Source organism: Amphiura filiformis, chromosome 10, assembly GCF_039555335.1.
Source record: "Amphiura filiformis chromosome 10, Afil_fr2py, whole genome shotgun sequence".
In the NCBI taxonomy this organism is placed as follows: Eukaryota; Metazoa; Echinodermata; class Ophiuroidea; order Amphilepidida; family Amphiuridae; genus Amphiura; species Amphiura filiformis.
In genome coordinates this window covers 44,857,298-44,872,741 of record NC_092637.1, presented here as the reverse complement: position 1 = coordinate 44,872,741, position 15,444 = coordinate 44,857,298, and the positions used below count along the sequence as shown (strand labels likewise).

The following is a 15,444-nucleotide window of genomic DNA, read 5'->3' as shown; positions in this document are numbered from 1 at the left end:
TATGTACTTAATGTATACTTATTATTATACATACATTAGTCAACCAACAGTAGGGCTGAACTTTATATTGAAGTGGCTGAAATATTTGATTCAAAAGAAATTGGTTCCTTCAAAATGATAAACAACATCAATAACAGAAAAGAGGCATAGTAGCTCATAGTTGCTGATCAGGCATGTTATCTCCTACCCTAGTGATACTATTTCAAACTATTGCGATTTGGTAGTTCACATCATATTCCAAATGGTAGTGAGCTTGTGCAAAAATTGCATTGATATTTACAGATATACAGCCTGTCTCAATAAATTGTGCAAGTGAAAAGCGCCCTCTATGGCAATTAGAAAATAAAGTTGTGACATGATGCTTACATCAACGTCAAGGGCGTAGTCTCAGCTCTCAAATGCCGTTTGTTCTGTTCAATTTGGTTGTTTTAATTTTGAGATATGTTTAGTTAACGACGAAAGGGTAAAATCACAATTATTGTGCCACTTTTATTAGGGAAGATCAAGAGGACTGTATATGTAAATCAGTGATAGCATCAAGTTTATCAAGAGTTCCTTCGTGAAATCAAAAGAACGCATCAATATTTATTACACAACAAATAAAAATAGTTTTTACTGTTTTATCATGATACAGGTATTATATGATTCTCTTTTTCCACCTAAAAACAGATAAAAAGAGAAATAGATATTTCACATTCTGCTGTAAAATAACATACATGTGCATGTCAATGATTTTATCATGGTAAATACTGGGTTTTTTTTGTCACTCAAGACATGTTAAAAGACAAACATATTGCAAACTTATAGGTTAATGAGCGCATATTACTTCTTGGGAGAGAAATTAGACAAAATAATGCATGCTCCCTGATGTTGATGCGTGTTATGCACGAGCCACGAAGGGGGAGTGCATTAGACATGTCAACATCAGCTGTCATTGATTTACATGTGCAGTCCTCTTCCCCTAGTAAAAGTGGCACAATTGTGATTTTACCCTTCCGTTGTTAGCTAAACATATCTCGAGATTAAAACAAGCAAATTGAACAGAACAAACGGCATTTAAGAGCTAAGACAGCGCCTTTGACGTTGATGTAAGCGTTATGTCAAAACGGTATTTTCTAATTGCCATAGAGGGCGCTTTTTACTTGCACAATTTTTTTGAGACAGGCTGTACTTTGTAGGTCCTGTGGTTCACGAGTTATTTTGTAAAGAGGGATGAAACAACATCTATTTTGTAAAACGTACATAACTCATTAACAACAATAAATCAAGCAAGGTTTGCAAAGTGAAGTTTTGCAAAACATCAAGGTGTTATTTTTCAATAATATTTGGATTTAGATAATGAAAATCGATCTTTTTGTCTGGTTCGACCAACAATACTTAGTCGACCCTTAACCTCATTCATTTCTTCCGTTCTAAACTACAATGCAGCACATTATTGTTAATGTGTATTGTCCCATTGGAAAGGTCAAAAAATGAGTCTATTTGTATAGTTTTCCAATTATCTCAGTGACGAGTGAACGGATTTTGATGGTTTATGCACCAATCTATAGAAGACACTTCATGGATTTTGAATCTGCAAGAAAGTTTTAATTTTACTGCTGATATTTTAAGTTATGTCCCCCGATCCACAGGGCCTATTTTTATTGAGACACCCTGTAGGCTATATCCTACACTTTTTAAAATGTCAACTATCCAAAGTTTGGAATTTTGACAATACTTTCAATAACTTTCAAGCAATTCAAATTTTAACATTCTGATATCTACTGATATCTTGCAGAATAGAAGAAGCTATATCTACTGCTGATATCAGTGTGGATGAAGTAACTGCTGCTGATATCAGAACTGATGATTTAGCTATCTGCTGCAGGTATACGTCAAATAGCCAATTATGAGGTTAATTTGGTCAGAAACCAACATGCGTCACCATTGAGTGTGGGGGATGATTGTAAAGACCATCTTATCAATATGCCCCTCCCTCATCCTCCCTGGATTTACGCCTATGTATGTAATACTGGCCTAGGCCTAGAATGATGTTTGCATAGGTTAATGTAGGACACATGCAGACTGAGCCCTCCTTGAATTCACCATGCGCGTATTTTTTTTTTTTTTTTGGCTTTGGGGCGCCAGCCCCCCGGGGTAAAAGCAGGGGCGGCGAAAATGAAGGGGCGGCAGAAGAAGAAGGGGCGGCAAAAACAGGGGCGGCGAAAACGAAGGGGGCGGCAACAAGAATTAGTAAAAATAAAAGGGCGGACAAATTTGATAAAGCATAAAAATTTGTGAAAAAATGGTAGGCCTACTATACGCTCGTATATATTACCGTATATTGATGGCAAAATTTAGAGTACCAAGTGAAGAAGTTGGTGGCAGGAGTGGGACTATTCTCGGATTTACCTCAGTTTCGTCAAGCTGATGCGTCGTATAATGATCAACCATCTAGTGGTCCAGGCCCCGGCATGACCTCCACTCCAGGAACTTAAAATCTTAAGGTGATCAATGCTGGTAAGCCTTCCCCCATTCCCCTCGAAACACGAAAACCGACAAGTTTAAAAAAACATTTTATGTCTATAATCTGTAAGCTGAAACAATGGGCTATTCCAGAAAATAGGTGCACACCCCCTATAGAGGAGTAAATTTTCAATCAAAGAAAAGTCTGGATTTCCAAGTCTGCTATCTGAAAACGACTGGGATTCCAGTTGCCAATGTTACTGGAAAAAGCTTGGAAATCCAATCAAATGAAGGAAAAATCATGGAAATGTTGAAAATGAGCTCTCAAATTGAGGATTTCTGATTTTGAACTATTTTTCTGCCGGATTTTTTTGCCTTTGGGCACTTTAAAAGTCTGGATTTCCAACAGTCACGACTAAAAAGTCCGGATATCCGAACTCCTCTATAGGGGGTGTGCATCTATTTTCTGGAATAGCCCTTATCGTTTCAGCAAAAAAAAAAAATTGCAAGGAAATCAAACACTTTGAAAAAACTAGGGTCATAAAATTTAGAACAAACAATTGGTCATCGACCATGTCGACAGAAAATTTTTTTTTAAAGGGTGATTTTGTCCCAACTTATTAAGCCAATATGTTGTCAAATTTACAACATACATTTGAGAATTTGAACGTTTCTGTATCATGTCATTTTTGATGATCATCAAAAATGGGCTCATTGGGTAGCCGAGTCTAAAAAAACAATTTATTTTATTTATAGGGTACGGGTACTAACATGCTCAAGGCACGCACGTAGGCTACGTACCACCTATCATTCATAATCTAAATATGCTATTTATTTTGTAATGCCCTTTGGATAATAAGACCATGATATGGGGCCCTATAAGCTCCTATATGATTTTGGTATAGCGACGAATTACTGATGAGTCATCACTAATCATGCTATCTACTGACGATGCTGATGCAGATCATGATGTGGAGCCTTTTTGGCAACAACGGCCAGAGCTGCAGAGCTGGTGCATATGCGTCAATTGATTGAGAACCCCATCCGGCAATGTCCAGAGAATTTGAAAATTGGAAAATACACGTGACTCTCCATTGAGTTTTATAAAAAGAGGAGGTCCATGGTTCATCAGCTTTCATCCCCGGCGCACAAACATCATGGTGAAAATTTGACCGTCGCAGAAATTATGCGATCTGCGAATCATATTAGCAAAATTGCAGCAAACAAAAGAAGCCACAATAATTCCCTAACCCAATTTATTTAAGAGGCAAGGCACAACATGCCCACGCTCTAAATCCCACGCACCAGAACGCACCCGCAATCCATTCCCAGGCTTTTCCATAACACTGATGCATTGGGCGGCTGCTAGTGCTGTAAGAGCAGAGCCAGAGTTGAATGCAGCAGTGCTATTATAAATTTGTGTACAGTGCGTGCGGCCGGCTAGCTGCCTGCCTGTGCGCTGGTGCTGCGTAATGGAACTGAACAGCATCGACCGCAGGGTAATATTTTATAATTAGCTGAGTACAAATTTCTCTTTACTTAAGCATAGCAAGTATTTAATTTATAGTGATGGTAATATTTATAAATTATAATATTCAAAATGTGTTGTAAGTGTAATTTTTAGCTGTAGATAAGACATTTTAATTTTTTTATCTATTACTCCATCCGGCTATATATTTTAAAATCCAAGCCATTCCGAGATGTCGCTGTGCATTGTGGGAACGTATTTAGAGAAGAAAGACGGGCAACTACGCCATTATTACAGGGCGCAGCTGCGTAAAAGACCGCTGTCGAGCCGGAATATTTCATGATTTTCTACGTTATTTGATCAATTCAAGAAACGAAAATACTACTAAAATAAAGCGTGAAGATTATTACATCATCTCTACGGACGATTATTTTCGAAGAGGTACGTTAAAATCTTGAATTTTGTTGAAACATGTAGCAATTGTTGACGAAATGCCGGCTTTGACGAATTATCGGCTGGCCCAGGAGTACGCTCAGCGTCCTCGGAACCGAATTTTACTTTCATCATGAAAAATTACTTTTTGCATCCAACTTTGCACTAGACCTTTTATATCTATGTTCAGAAACAAACAAGAAGTGTATATACATGTAAATATTGGGAGAAAAGAATGAAAAAGTGAGAAATACTGCATGTTTTTGTTGTGCAAATTTATGTCGGAAGTTGTAAATAATGCCGAATATTTTGTCGCATGGCAAGTCTGTCTGGCATGACGTCAGTACATGTCCCCTTTGGTTTCGGTTCGCGCGCTTCCTTTTATGGCTAAAAATAAAATTAATTAATGCAATTGGTATCAAAAAATACTCAAGGAAGTAATAATTACAAGCGTTTTGTTCCATATCGTGTGTTTTCGAGATTTACCGACATGACATGAGCGTCCTCAATGCAAGGTGCCATTGACAGTTCGTACACATGCACAAGCTGCTCCGATCGGCGGCCGGTTTGATTACAAAAAGATCAATAATTGGAAAGTTGTGTCGCTTTTCTTTGTCTTTCTAGAAGTGTAAGTGTGATTAGCGAATTCATCTAAATTGGCTCATTATGTTTATTGTGTGATAAATATATAACGGGCTCAATCATTTGGAAAATCTGAGTGCCTGTACTGCCTGTGTACATGTCCTGGTGTACATGCATGTGACAGCCTTGGTCGCAGGCTTGTCGTCAATTTATAGTTGGTCATGTCATTCATGAATGTCAGTGAGCGTACCAACATTCTCTTTTATGAATGCATGCTCATTGGTGCAATGTCCCCGGCCCAAGTGCAAAATATAGGTCTTCTCAATTCCTATATCACCATTTATTCCCTCTTACCATTCTTTCATTTCAATCAGACTCAGTTTGGGACTTGGGTACATAAATTATTTTCAACAAAATTTTGTTAAAATTGTACATGCACTAAAATTTGCTAAAAATGTTTTAATACGGTGCATGGGTAAATAGTACCGGTTGTTTGTTTTTGTTTCATCGCCAGCCGTTTTCATGTTCAATTTTTTTATGTGGTGTTGCAGCAATTGCTCGTACTAGAGAATGACAGGGACCCATTTGTTTATTGTCTGGTTTAAAATATTAATTTGCAATTAATTTGTCACCGAACCGGATACTCCACCGCCAACCGTTTTAGGCAATTTTCACTTCTATTGGAGATACGACGTCCCCCATCCCCTGCCCGTTATGACACACCTCTAGTGTAAGGTGAGCAAAGTATTTAACTGAGTGAATTTAGACTCCCGCGTTATGTTAGCATGTCGCTCCATTTTCTGTAAAATGGTAAATTTGCCACTTGGGGGCTACAATAATTATGAGCCCTGGGGGAGGGTAAAATAGGGGGGGGGGGTGCACATCAACCCTGGTCCCTGAATTGCTTGCCCTTCCCCCTTTTGCTTTAATCCAAAAAATCCTTTCCCCCATGAATCCCACTTCTGACACCAATATTAAAAAGGGGGCTTATTTTGAGTCATGACCCTCAAATGATCCTCAAAATGGGGTAAAAAATAAAATATGCTCAGATTTCACTCAAGAGCACAATTTTCTGTCTGATTGTAAGGATCACAAAATCATAAATTTTGTGCGTGTACGACCTGTATGAAGAATACCTTGAAGTTGACAAAGATCTGGGGCAGCAAGGTCAAAACTGAAAAGGGGTATAGGCAATGGCCTTGGTGGCCTCCCTGAACTTTAAGAGGGTACTACACCCCTGCCCAATTTTGTGCCTATTTTTGCATTTTTCTCAAAAATTATAGCGCATTGGTGACAAGTAGGATATATTATAGGGGCAAGGACTACAACTACTGAACTGGAAATTTTATTTCAGCACAGACAACACAGTTGTGGAGTTACAGTCAAAAATGAGGGAAAACCAGTATTTGATCAATAAATCAATAACTACTTGCCTTGAGTTGCTGAATTTTCAGTGCAGTAGTTGTAGTCCTTGCCCCTATAATATACATCTTATTTGTCACCAATATATACCAGGGGTGTTTTGCATTTGCCCCCCCAATATTTTTCTTGCCCCCCAGTTTTGAGGCCACCCCCCCAAATTACGTAAATTTCCGCTTTTTGCGGCAATTTTGTGCTAAATTTGTCAATTTTGCCCCCCAAGGTATACAATTTATATCATGCTAAAATGAAGATTCAAAGGGCAATTCTGGGAGATGGAGCAGATCAGCCTGGTACGAGTCATGTGGGGGAGCACTCTTCCACCTGCGCCCCCTGGCTGTTACACTACCGGTTACACTACCAGCTACTACCGGCCACTTTGTGGATAGTATATGCCCGAGGGGGTACTCAAGTTTGGTTTTGGTAGGGACGTGCCGCTGAGAATTTGAAAGTGGACTCATAAATATACCACTTTTTCAAGAAATTTGGACCCATTGATATACCAAAAGGCAAAATTTTCGGCCGAATTTAACCCAAATTGTCTTAGTTTTTACAATTGGCTAGATTAGGGAAAAATTGGGCTATTTTCCGAAAAAATTTAGAAAAATTTGAAAAAAAGACCCATTCATATACCAAAATAGGCTTTGAAAAAGGGGTCATTGATATACCAAAAGGCTGAAAATGCTACCCATGTTTGCGGCACGTCCCCGTATGGTCATTTGTACTGAGTACACCCCCCCCCGGGAGTATGTAATGTAACTGATTTTGATAGGCATAAGTATGTACTTAGACCCAATTAGTTTCATTGAGTACCAGGTATGCAACTACATGTATGCATGCAGTTTGGGATCAAAGACAGGAGTCGATTTAGCCACTGGCCCGGTGGCCCTGGCCAGTAGTTTTCTTGTCGGGCCAGGAGATTTTCTCTCTGGATGGGCCAGTTGGGCTTTTGGCATAATTATGAATTGATGACATGATACAATATTAGAAACACAATTTAGTAGAATCTGGGCCAGTGGATTTGCCCTTGGGCCAGCTGGAAACCTTCCCAGCTGGCCCGAAGGCCAGCTGATTATTGCTCCTTATGTCTACCCCTGCAAAGATAATACCATGCACCATTGAAATTTTGTCTTGTTCTGGTTTCAGACTTTAACCAAAAAGTGAAGATCATCTGGTGATTCTCCATCATCATCACCAAGATGGCCGCTTCATCGCCTCAGTTGAAGCCAGTGACCATCACTGTCAATGGCCCGCCTACATCACCATCACCGCAACGGGCAAATACGCAGACCAAACGTGATGTTACCATCCTCAACCCACCAGCTCATGCAGCACGTCAAGGGGTGTCTCAGATCTTTGATGTCCTTATCTCAGGTAGGTACATTGCAACTCTATAGACGAATCCAACGAGCCAAGCTATGGTCAGGATTTGGTCGGCCATATTTGGTTCCCCGCATGCACCAAACAGGTGGTGTGAGTGCCCAATTGGGTGGATTAAACCTGCTTAATATTTTATGTTAGATTCTTTTGTGTTGTAAACTGTCATCATTCTTTTGTCTACGGTAACACGGGTGATAGAATGCAGTTTAAAATACCACCCTTCAAGGCCGCATCATTTCACATTTTAGGTGAGATAGCTGGGTCCCCGTCGCGGCTATGGCTGCCATTGAGGAGTAGGAATGTGTGAAATTGGATTCGTCTATAAATATGTTTTCCTTTTCATATTTTTCTATAATTTGCTTTTGTACTAGTTACACAATATTGCAAGGCGTTTTCAACAGGGTCGCACTACGGTTTGAAAGTGACGGGCCAACATGTTATATGGCAAAAATGAAGCCACTGAATATCACAGAGATTTACAGAGATGCCACTTTTCCTGATATACATGTATCAGTCAGGAATTCCTGATTTTTGCTATTTTAAGCCAAATATTCAGGATTTTTTTTGGCAATGAATGAGTGGCTACGCTTCGCAACTTCCTGATTTTTTTCAACAAGCAAGTGGCATCTCTGCATTTAGTATATCTCTGCACAGTGGCGGCGCCATGAATTTTTTTCGGGGAATGAAGGGGGCAAAGTGAATTTCGGGGGGCCAAAATTGCCGCAAAAAGTGGAAATTGACGTGATTTGGGGGGTTTTGCCTCAAAACTGGGGGGGGGGGCAAGAAAAATATTTGGGCCCCCCCCCCCCATTATTTCACCTTCCCCGGGTGAACTTTGTTTAAAGTGTGCGCTTGTTGTGGCCAGGTCTGGAAAAAATGGCAATTTGGCAATCTCCTTGCTGGAAAATTTGATAATTTGGAGGGAAATTTTACTTTTTTGAATAAAGAAATACATAATGGTGGGAAATCCTGCTAAGTTGGAGGGAAGTTTATCTCTCTTGCCGGGAAATGAACATATTTTCCAGGCCTGGATGTGGCGATAACACATGTTTATAAGTTAAACGCCATATGACACTCAAATCATTGTATATCGGGCTTTGCCGATAGTGCTTCACTATTTTGGTCTCCATGTGCGCCACCCGATGGTGGATATGCCATAGCATTATGCATGACCAATTCCTAGTCCACTCTCTTTGGGTCTAAGCTCTTTGCTGACAGCACACATTGTTAGGAAAAACTAGTACATGCTCTAGCCTCTAGGCGATGAAACCCCTGTTCTATGGGTCTGGGTGACGCAGATTTTGCATTTCAGGGTTGTGGGTTTTTTTTAGCTGCATGAAATTAAAAACAGCCATTTTTGGGCTGAAGGGGATTGATTTTGTCTTAAATTTCAGATTGTACACGCTTTCAGTGATGACAGTGATTTTATCCAGACTGACTGACCCCACATGACAAGTCAGTCCATCTGCCCATAGAACACAGGTTTTTGTTGTTGCCTTACCGAACCCTGGGACCGAACCCACATGTGGTGGTTGTGCCAGTGATATACAGCCATGACCTGGTACACTGTATGGCCAATAGTTATTGTGATGCTGTCCATTTTAGGTGCGGTTTTGATGATGGCTTTGCCAACTTGTGCTTTTAATTGGCTATTCTATTTGATATCCATACACCCCCTATGGAAGACATGACCGTAATCTTCCACACAAGGATTGTGAATTTCAAATGGGGTTACCGGAATGGGTGACTCCATTTGAAATCTACACCCCTGTGAGTGAGATTTTAGATACGGTAATAATATCATCCATAGGAGTGTATGGATTTCAAAAAGAATAGTCCAGACTCCATTGTGAACATGTTTAGAAGATGGCATATGGATCATTCTCAGGTTGATCACATTGTAATCATTATACTTGTCTTTTTTTCTCTCATAGGCACGCCCTTTGTCAGACAACTCTTGCTTCAAGAAACGGATGTAATCTTTGAGTGCCGAGCATGCCGTTCCCTCTTCAGAGGTCTGCTAAACTTTGTCGATCACAAGAAGAATTTCTGCACAATGCGTGTTGGTGTTGAAAATGCAATAGCAGCATCAGCACAGAGTGCCCCCTCTGGTCTTCAGCGGTGGATGTGTCAAGATAAGGAACCCATACCAGTTATAGAGCCAGAGGCCCCGGAGGAGGAAGCTAGTCAAACCAATATGAAATCAAACAAAAAAGTTCCTATCAACGTGAAACCGAAGCAACAGATGATTATTCGTAAACCGGATGCGACGTATATCTTAGTCCGGCCAATTTCGGCTACTACAAAGGCCATGGAGCAGATGGTTATCAGACCAGATCAGATTCTCTACCAGAGTCAACTCGACATGTTGAGCAACTTCAGGAAAAACGAGAGTGATGGCACGGCGAAACTTGTCGGTGAGATTGCCATTCGGCAGGCAGAGAAAACCGCAAAGAAGTGCCAGACGAGTCCAGGCTCGGAGAAGACGGACGGAGTAGAGAAGCGAAATACTCTGCACACTCTGCTGAAAAATGCAAAGGTGTCATCCAGCGTCGTTAACACAGTGTCAAATAGCCCCAGTAAAGTTATACTATCGTCGAAAGCTAAACCAGTTGGAAATGGGTCTACTCCAACTTCATCGAAACAGGTGTTAAGGGTCACTCTGGGTCAGCAGAAGAAGCTCGCTAATGGCAAACAGCAGCATCAGCAGGGACACACAAAGAAAGCAATCTGCAAAGTATGCAAGAAGGAATGCAAAAACTTTTCGGCGTTGGCGTGGCACGAACGTGCGCACAAGAAGCCACACTTCAAATGCGACCTGTGTTTTTCTTCGCAGAAGACCATGTACAATTTGAAGCGCCATCTGTTGAATGTGCACCACCTGACTCCAAGTAAGGTAGACTCCATGGTTAAATATCGGGACCAACAATTGCAAGTGCAAATCCGGGATGCTGGACTGAAACAACAGCTGAAGAAACTAGACTCCTCGTCAGATGAAGATGATGATGAGGAGGAGGAGGATGGGTCTTCTGATGAGGAAGGGGGTAGTGGAAATACCACCCCTGTTAAAACACCGACATGCTCGGTCTGCAAGAAGACATTTGCGAGTACACGTAACGTGAACCGTCACATGCAGATCCATCGTCGCGAAGGTCATATCGTGGGCAGTAGTAAGTTGAGCAGCGAGCAGATCGCAAAGAATCGCGTCCTTCAGATCATGGATGAGAAGAACATCAAATGCCGCAAATGTCACAAGCACCTGTCGGGCATCCGTCGACTGCAGCAGCACTGTTGCAATCATTTCAAGTTGAATCGCTATCGGTGCTCGCTGTGCCAGTACGAAAACGTTGATTACACGCAGATGCGCCGTCACGTGATGAGCAAGCACGGCAGACACCCGCAGTTCCGTACCATCCCTCTCATATCCAAAGCCATCAAGAAAATGAAGGTTGGTTTATGGATCAATTTGATTGTCAACAATGAGGTGGATGATACCAATAGCACTCATACCCTACACACGAAACAGGACATCAAGAAGAATTCTGACGACGGTGGCAAGAAGACGGAAACCAGCAAGAAAAATGACGACAACTCTGACAAAAACAAAAATGGAGAAACCAAGTCGGACAAGAATAAAAATGCAGAGGTCAAATTGGACAAAACTAAGAATGGGGATGCAAGTAAAGTACAACCCACAAAGGTCACAGTGCCGATTGTGATGGTTGAACGAGCCAGCAGGTTGCTTGCGAGCATCGTGATTCCTCAAGCGATCGTGGATTAGATTCAACCACTAATTCACGTGCATCTCCAGTCCTGTCAACTCCGACAAAACTGAGAGCCCCTGTCAAAAAGGATGCAGAATCACTGTCTGCTTCCTCAAAGACATCGGAAGTTGTCTTGCGGAATCCCTCCAGCCGGTCGGCATCGCCCGCGAGCGCACGCAAAATGGTAGCACCGGAATCTCCGAAACGTGAGACGCCTATCAGACAAGCACGGCTGAATCATCGCAGCATCTCGTCGGGAGTGGTACAGAGACTAAATCTGGATAAGGACGAGAATTCTAGTACTAGCAACGAAACTATGCTACTGATGGACAAGCGCCAGAATCGATGCATCGAGTGCAATAAACAATTCCAGTACGTCAGCTCACTAAGGCGTCATGTTCAGATTCACATCATGGCAAAGAAAGCAGCGGAGAAGAAGCCCCCTGCACCGACTAAAACCAGCGCCAAATCCGGAACGGGTAAATTGCAGAACATTGATTCGTTAATCAACTTAAGTCAACTGAAGTGCACCAAGTGTCACAAGCGATTCTCGACCCCGACGTCTCTGAAGCGCCACGTGGCACGCCATTTGGGCTACTCGACGTACAAATGTCGCGTTATTGCGATTATCTGTCCCGTAATTACACTTGGTTCAAGAAACATCTTCTGCTCAGTCATCCGAACAACGTCAAGAATGTGGACACTTTTGGGAAATTGATGGCGAGTATGAGAGTAAAGAAGAAGTAATTGGGTGCAAGAAATTTCCATTTTTCGTCAAGTTATTTTTCTCTCGGACCCCTCTGAAAACAATCCTGCATGGCTACGCTAATACATAATAATAATTATATATTTACTTGTGCAGTGATTGAGACAGAAGTGGTATTGGTAATAATTGATGCTCAGTGATGTAAATATCTGTGCACCACACTGAGGCTGTTAAATTTCAAAAACATGCACCTAATTTATTTACAAAAAACGGCACCCAACAACATTATGGTATTTAAATATTGTTGACATAAGGAGGAATTTACCGGTTTTGTAGAATATTTGAATTATCAGAATGATATTGACCATACAGTGATGGCAATTAAGCGATTTGTGAAGAAACAAGACACTTCTTACTGCCCCCTAAAAACTTGGGTTATTATGCAATATACATTTATTATATATCTAGTCTACTTAGTGGTACATGTAGAATGATTCTAGAATAATTATTTACTCCAATGTGTAGCATCAAAGAAAGTTATTACATATAGTAGAATCTATGTGAATGTGATGTAGCTAAAGTAGCAACATTTAAAAAGTGTTTGTAATAATTGTTTTTTGTACCGTACAATGTGAAACTACACTATATAGTGTGAACGTAAATGTAATTAGGTGACATACTGTTGCTATTTTTAATTCTCGGACAAAAGTATGTGCCGTGTCAAATGTGTGAGCATGCAGAAGCTCGGACCTTAGCGACCGACAGATAGTAACAACATAGCGTAGTGTGATTGGTGTATATTTTTTCCGAGTCTTGCGTAGTTTACAGCGTCAGATTCATCAATGCATGTGGACACACTCTTTGCTTTCAAATTGTACATGTTGTGTCCGAGAATTAAACATAGCAACATTAGTAGGGGATGGCTAAATTGATGCATAAGATCAATGATTGGCACTACTCTAACTCTAACTTGACAGTCATGGCTCGAAAAAGTGGGGAATTGGGGAAGCTCATTCCCAGGAAATGTTGGTGTTTGCAGGGAAATTCTGGTATTTGGAGGGAAATTGTGTCTTTTTTGTATATAAAAACATGTTATAAATTGTGGGAAATTTAGCTTGCTTCCCGGGAAATTAACATTTTTTCGAGCCCTGTATGACAGTTAGCATATATATGTGCTTACTATCGAGCGTTTTTGAAAACATGAAATTGTACCAACGTCCAGCACTTTACCAACTGAGCTAATGGGGTTGAGACACACATTTGCAGGTTTACTTAACTATGTGTATCGATGATTTGCTCAAAACCCTTTAAACGTTTGTGGATGGGGCTCTTCATGTGTGCATGTTTTAAAAGTGCTAATAGTAAGCACATGTACGCTAACTGTGTATGGTATAGCGGCATTGTGCAATGCATTATACATACATACACGTATAAATGCAAAGGGAGAGATCATGTTAGACTGAGAGCTTTCATGCAGGTAGGTTGACAAAATGTGTGTACAGGATAAGAGTATAAAAGTAAGTTAACAGGAAAATTAATAATTAATAAAATTGATGATTGATAGTTATTTAAATTCCTGAACCAAGGATAATTTCAAGGGTCCAAGCATGTGATGCCAGAAGGCCCTATATCTGCATGTAACAGCTGCCCTATAAACATCTGACAATTTCTGCATTGTATGTTGTATAATTGTATTGTACACATGACACGTGGCAGTTATTGCAGATGGGACTTTCATCATTCATGCACATTTGAATCCTTGATTTGACTTTCAAAATCTGTTGCAGGTTTGCCCTGTACTTGTATGTGCAACCTGTGGATAGTTACTGACAATAATGCATCTTTAAAAAAAACAAATGTGTAATGTAATCGAAACTTGAGGCAATTTATAATGTCAGCCTTGGGCTATTCATTCTGTAAAAGTCACAAACATAAAACATGTATACTGTGTCTCGTCTCAAGTTGAGAGTAACACCATCATGTTGGATTTTGTAGTGGTAGACTCGAATCAGTGCGTTTACACGGTCAAATCGCCCTTCTACGCGTGTGTATACACCCTGTGGTATTAGGTTAGCGCGCATAATTTAAATCGGTCACTAAGAAATCCAACATGCAATTACTACTCTCAACTTGAGACAAGACACAATATAATACCAAAATAAGGCCAAAAAAAACAAAAGGTTCGTCTCAAAGCTCCAAAAAAAATTTTTTTTTAGTTTTTTTTTCAGAAAAAATCGGCGAAAATCAGACTTTTTTCTCAAAATAGTAAAAAAAAAAAAAATCGATTTCGCATTTGTTTTAAATTTCTCGTGAGCTTTGAGACAAACCATTTTTTTTTTTTGGCCTAAGCAAGATTTGTTTGGCAGCAAGACGTTCCTTGTGAATTGAGCTATTTGTTGAAATCCACACACCCGCTATATATGGGAGACACAACCTTAATTTTCCACACAGGGATGTGAATTTTCAAATGGAATTACCTGAAGGGGTGACTTTTGAAATATATCCCCAGTGTGGGAGATTAAGGGGGTACTACATGTACACCCCTGGCCATTTTTTTGCCTATTTTTGCATTTTTCTCAAAAATTATAGCACATTGGTGACAAGTAAGATATGTATATTATAGGGACAAGGACTACAACTACTGTACTGAAAATTCAGCAACTCAAAGCAAGTAGTTATTGATTTATTGATCAAATAGTGGTTTCCCTCATTTTTGACTGTAACTCCACAACTGTTGTCTGTGCTGAAATAAAATTTCCAGCGCAGTAGTTGTAGTCCTTGCCAGGGTTCGAATTCGGCTGTATCGCATAGCAGTTTGCTCCACATTTTGAAGTAACTGCTACCCAATTTTGCATTTATATAGCACTTTTTATAGTGCTTTAGTATATGGAAGTATCCTGATTGTGAGGAATTAGCCAAAAACTGCTACGCAAAATTTTTAAACGAATTCGAACCCTGGTCCTTGCCCCTATAATATACATATCTTACTTGTCCCCAATGAACTATATTTTTTGAGAAAAATGCAAAAATAGGCACAACATTGGGCAGGGGTGTAGTACCCCCTTAAGGTCATGTCTTCTATGATGGACAATCAATAGAAATGTTGTAATTTTTAGATCAAACTTACCTTTTTTTATAATTAAATGGATACAAATTGAAGGAATTAGTCGTATTGTGACAAGAAAGGTATCAAAATGCACAGAACCAATTCTTTTAATCTCTTCAGGAAGTGGCATCTTTATATTGAA

The 15,444-nt window shown here is 40.2% G+C and overlaps 1 protein-coding gene across 1 annotated transcript; it reads left to right on the top strand.

Moving 5' to 3' along the window:
* The first annotated feature begins 4,202 nt into the window (after positions 1 to 4,202).
* Positions 4,203 to 13,714, top strand: LOC140162925 (uncharacterized). The gene is given in 5 exon segments (XM_072186239.1): positions 4,203 to 4,354; positions 7,493 to 7,720; positions 9,661 to 11,460; positions 11,463 to 12,103; positions 12,106 to 13,714. Coding segments are annotated over 4 exon segments (2,748 nt in total). The 5' UTR covers positions 4,203 to 4,354; positions 7,493 to 7,545; the 3' UTR covers positions 12,238 to 13,714.
* The last annotated feature ends 1,730 nt before the right edge of the window (positions 13,715 to 15,444 follow it).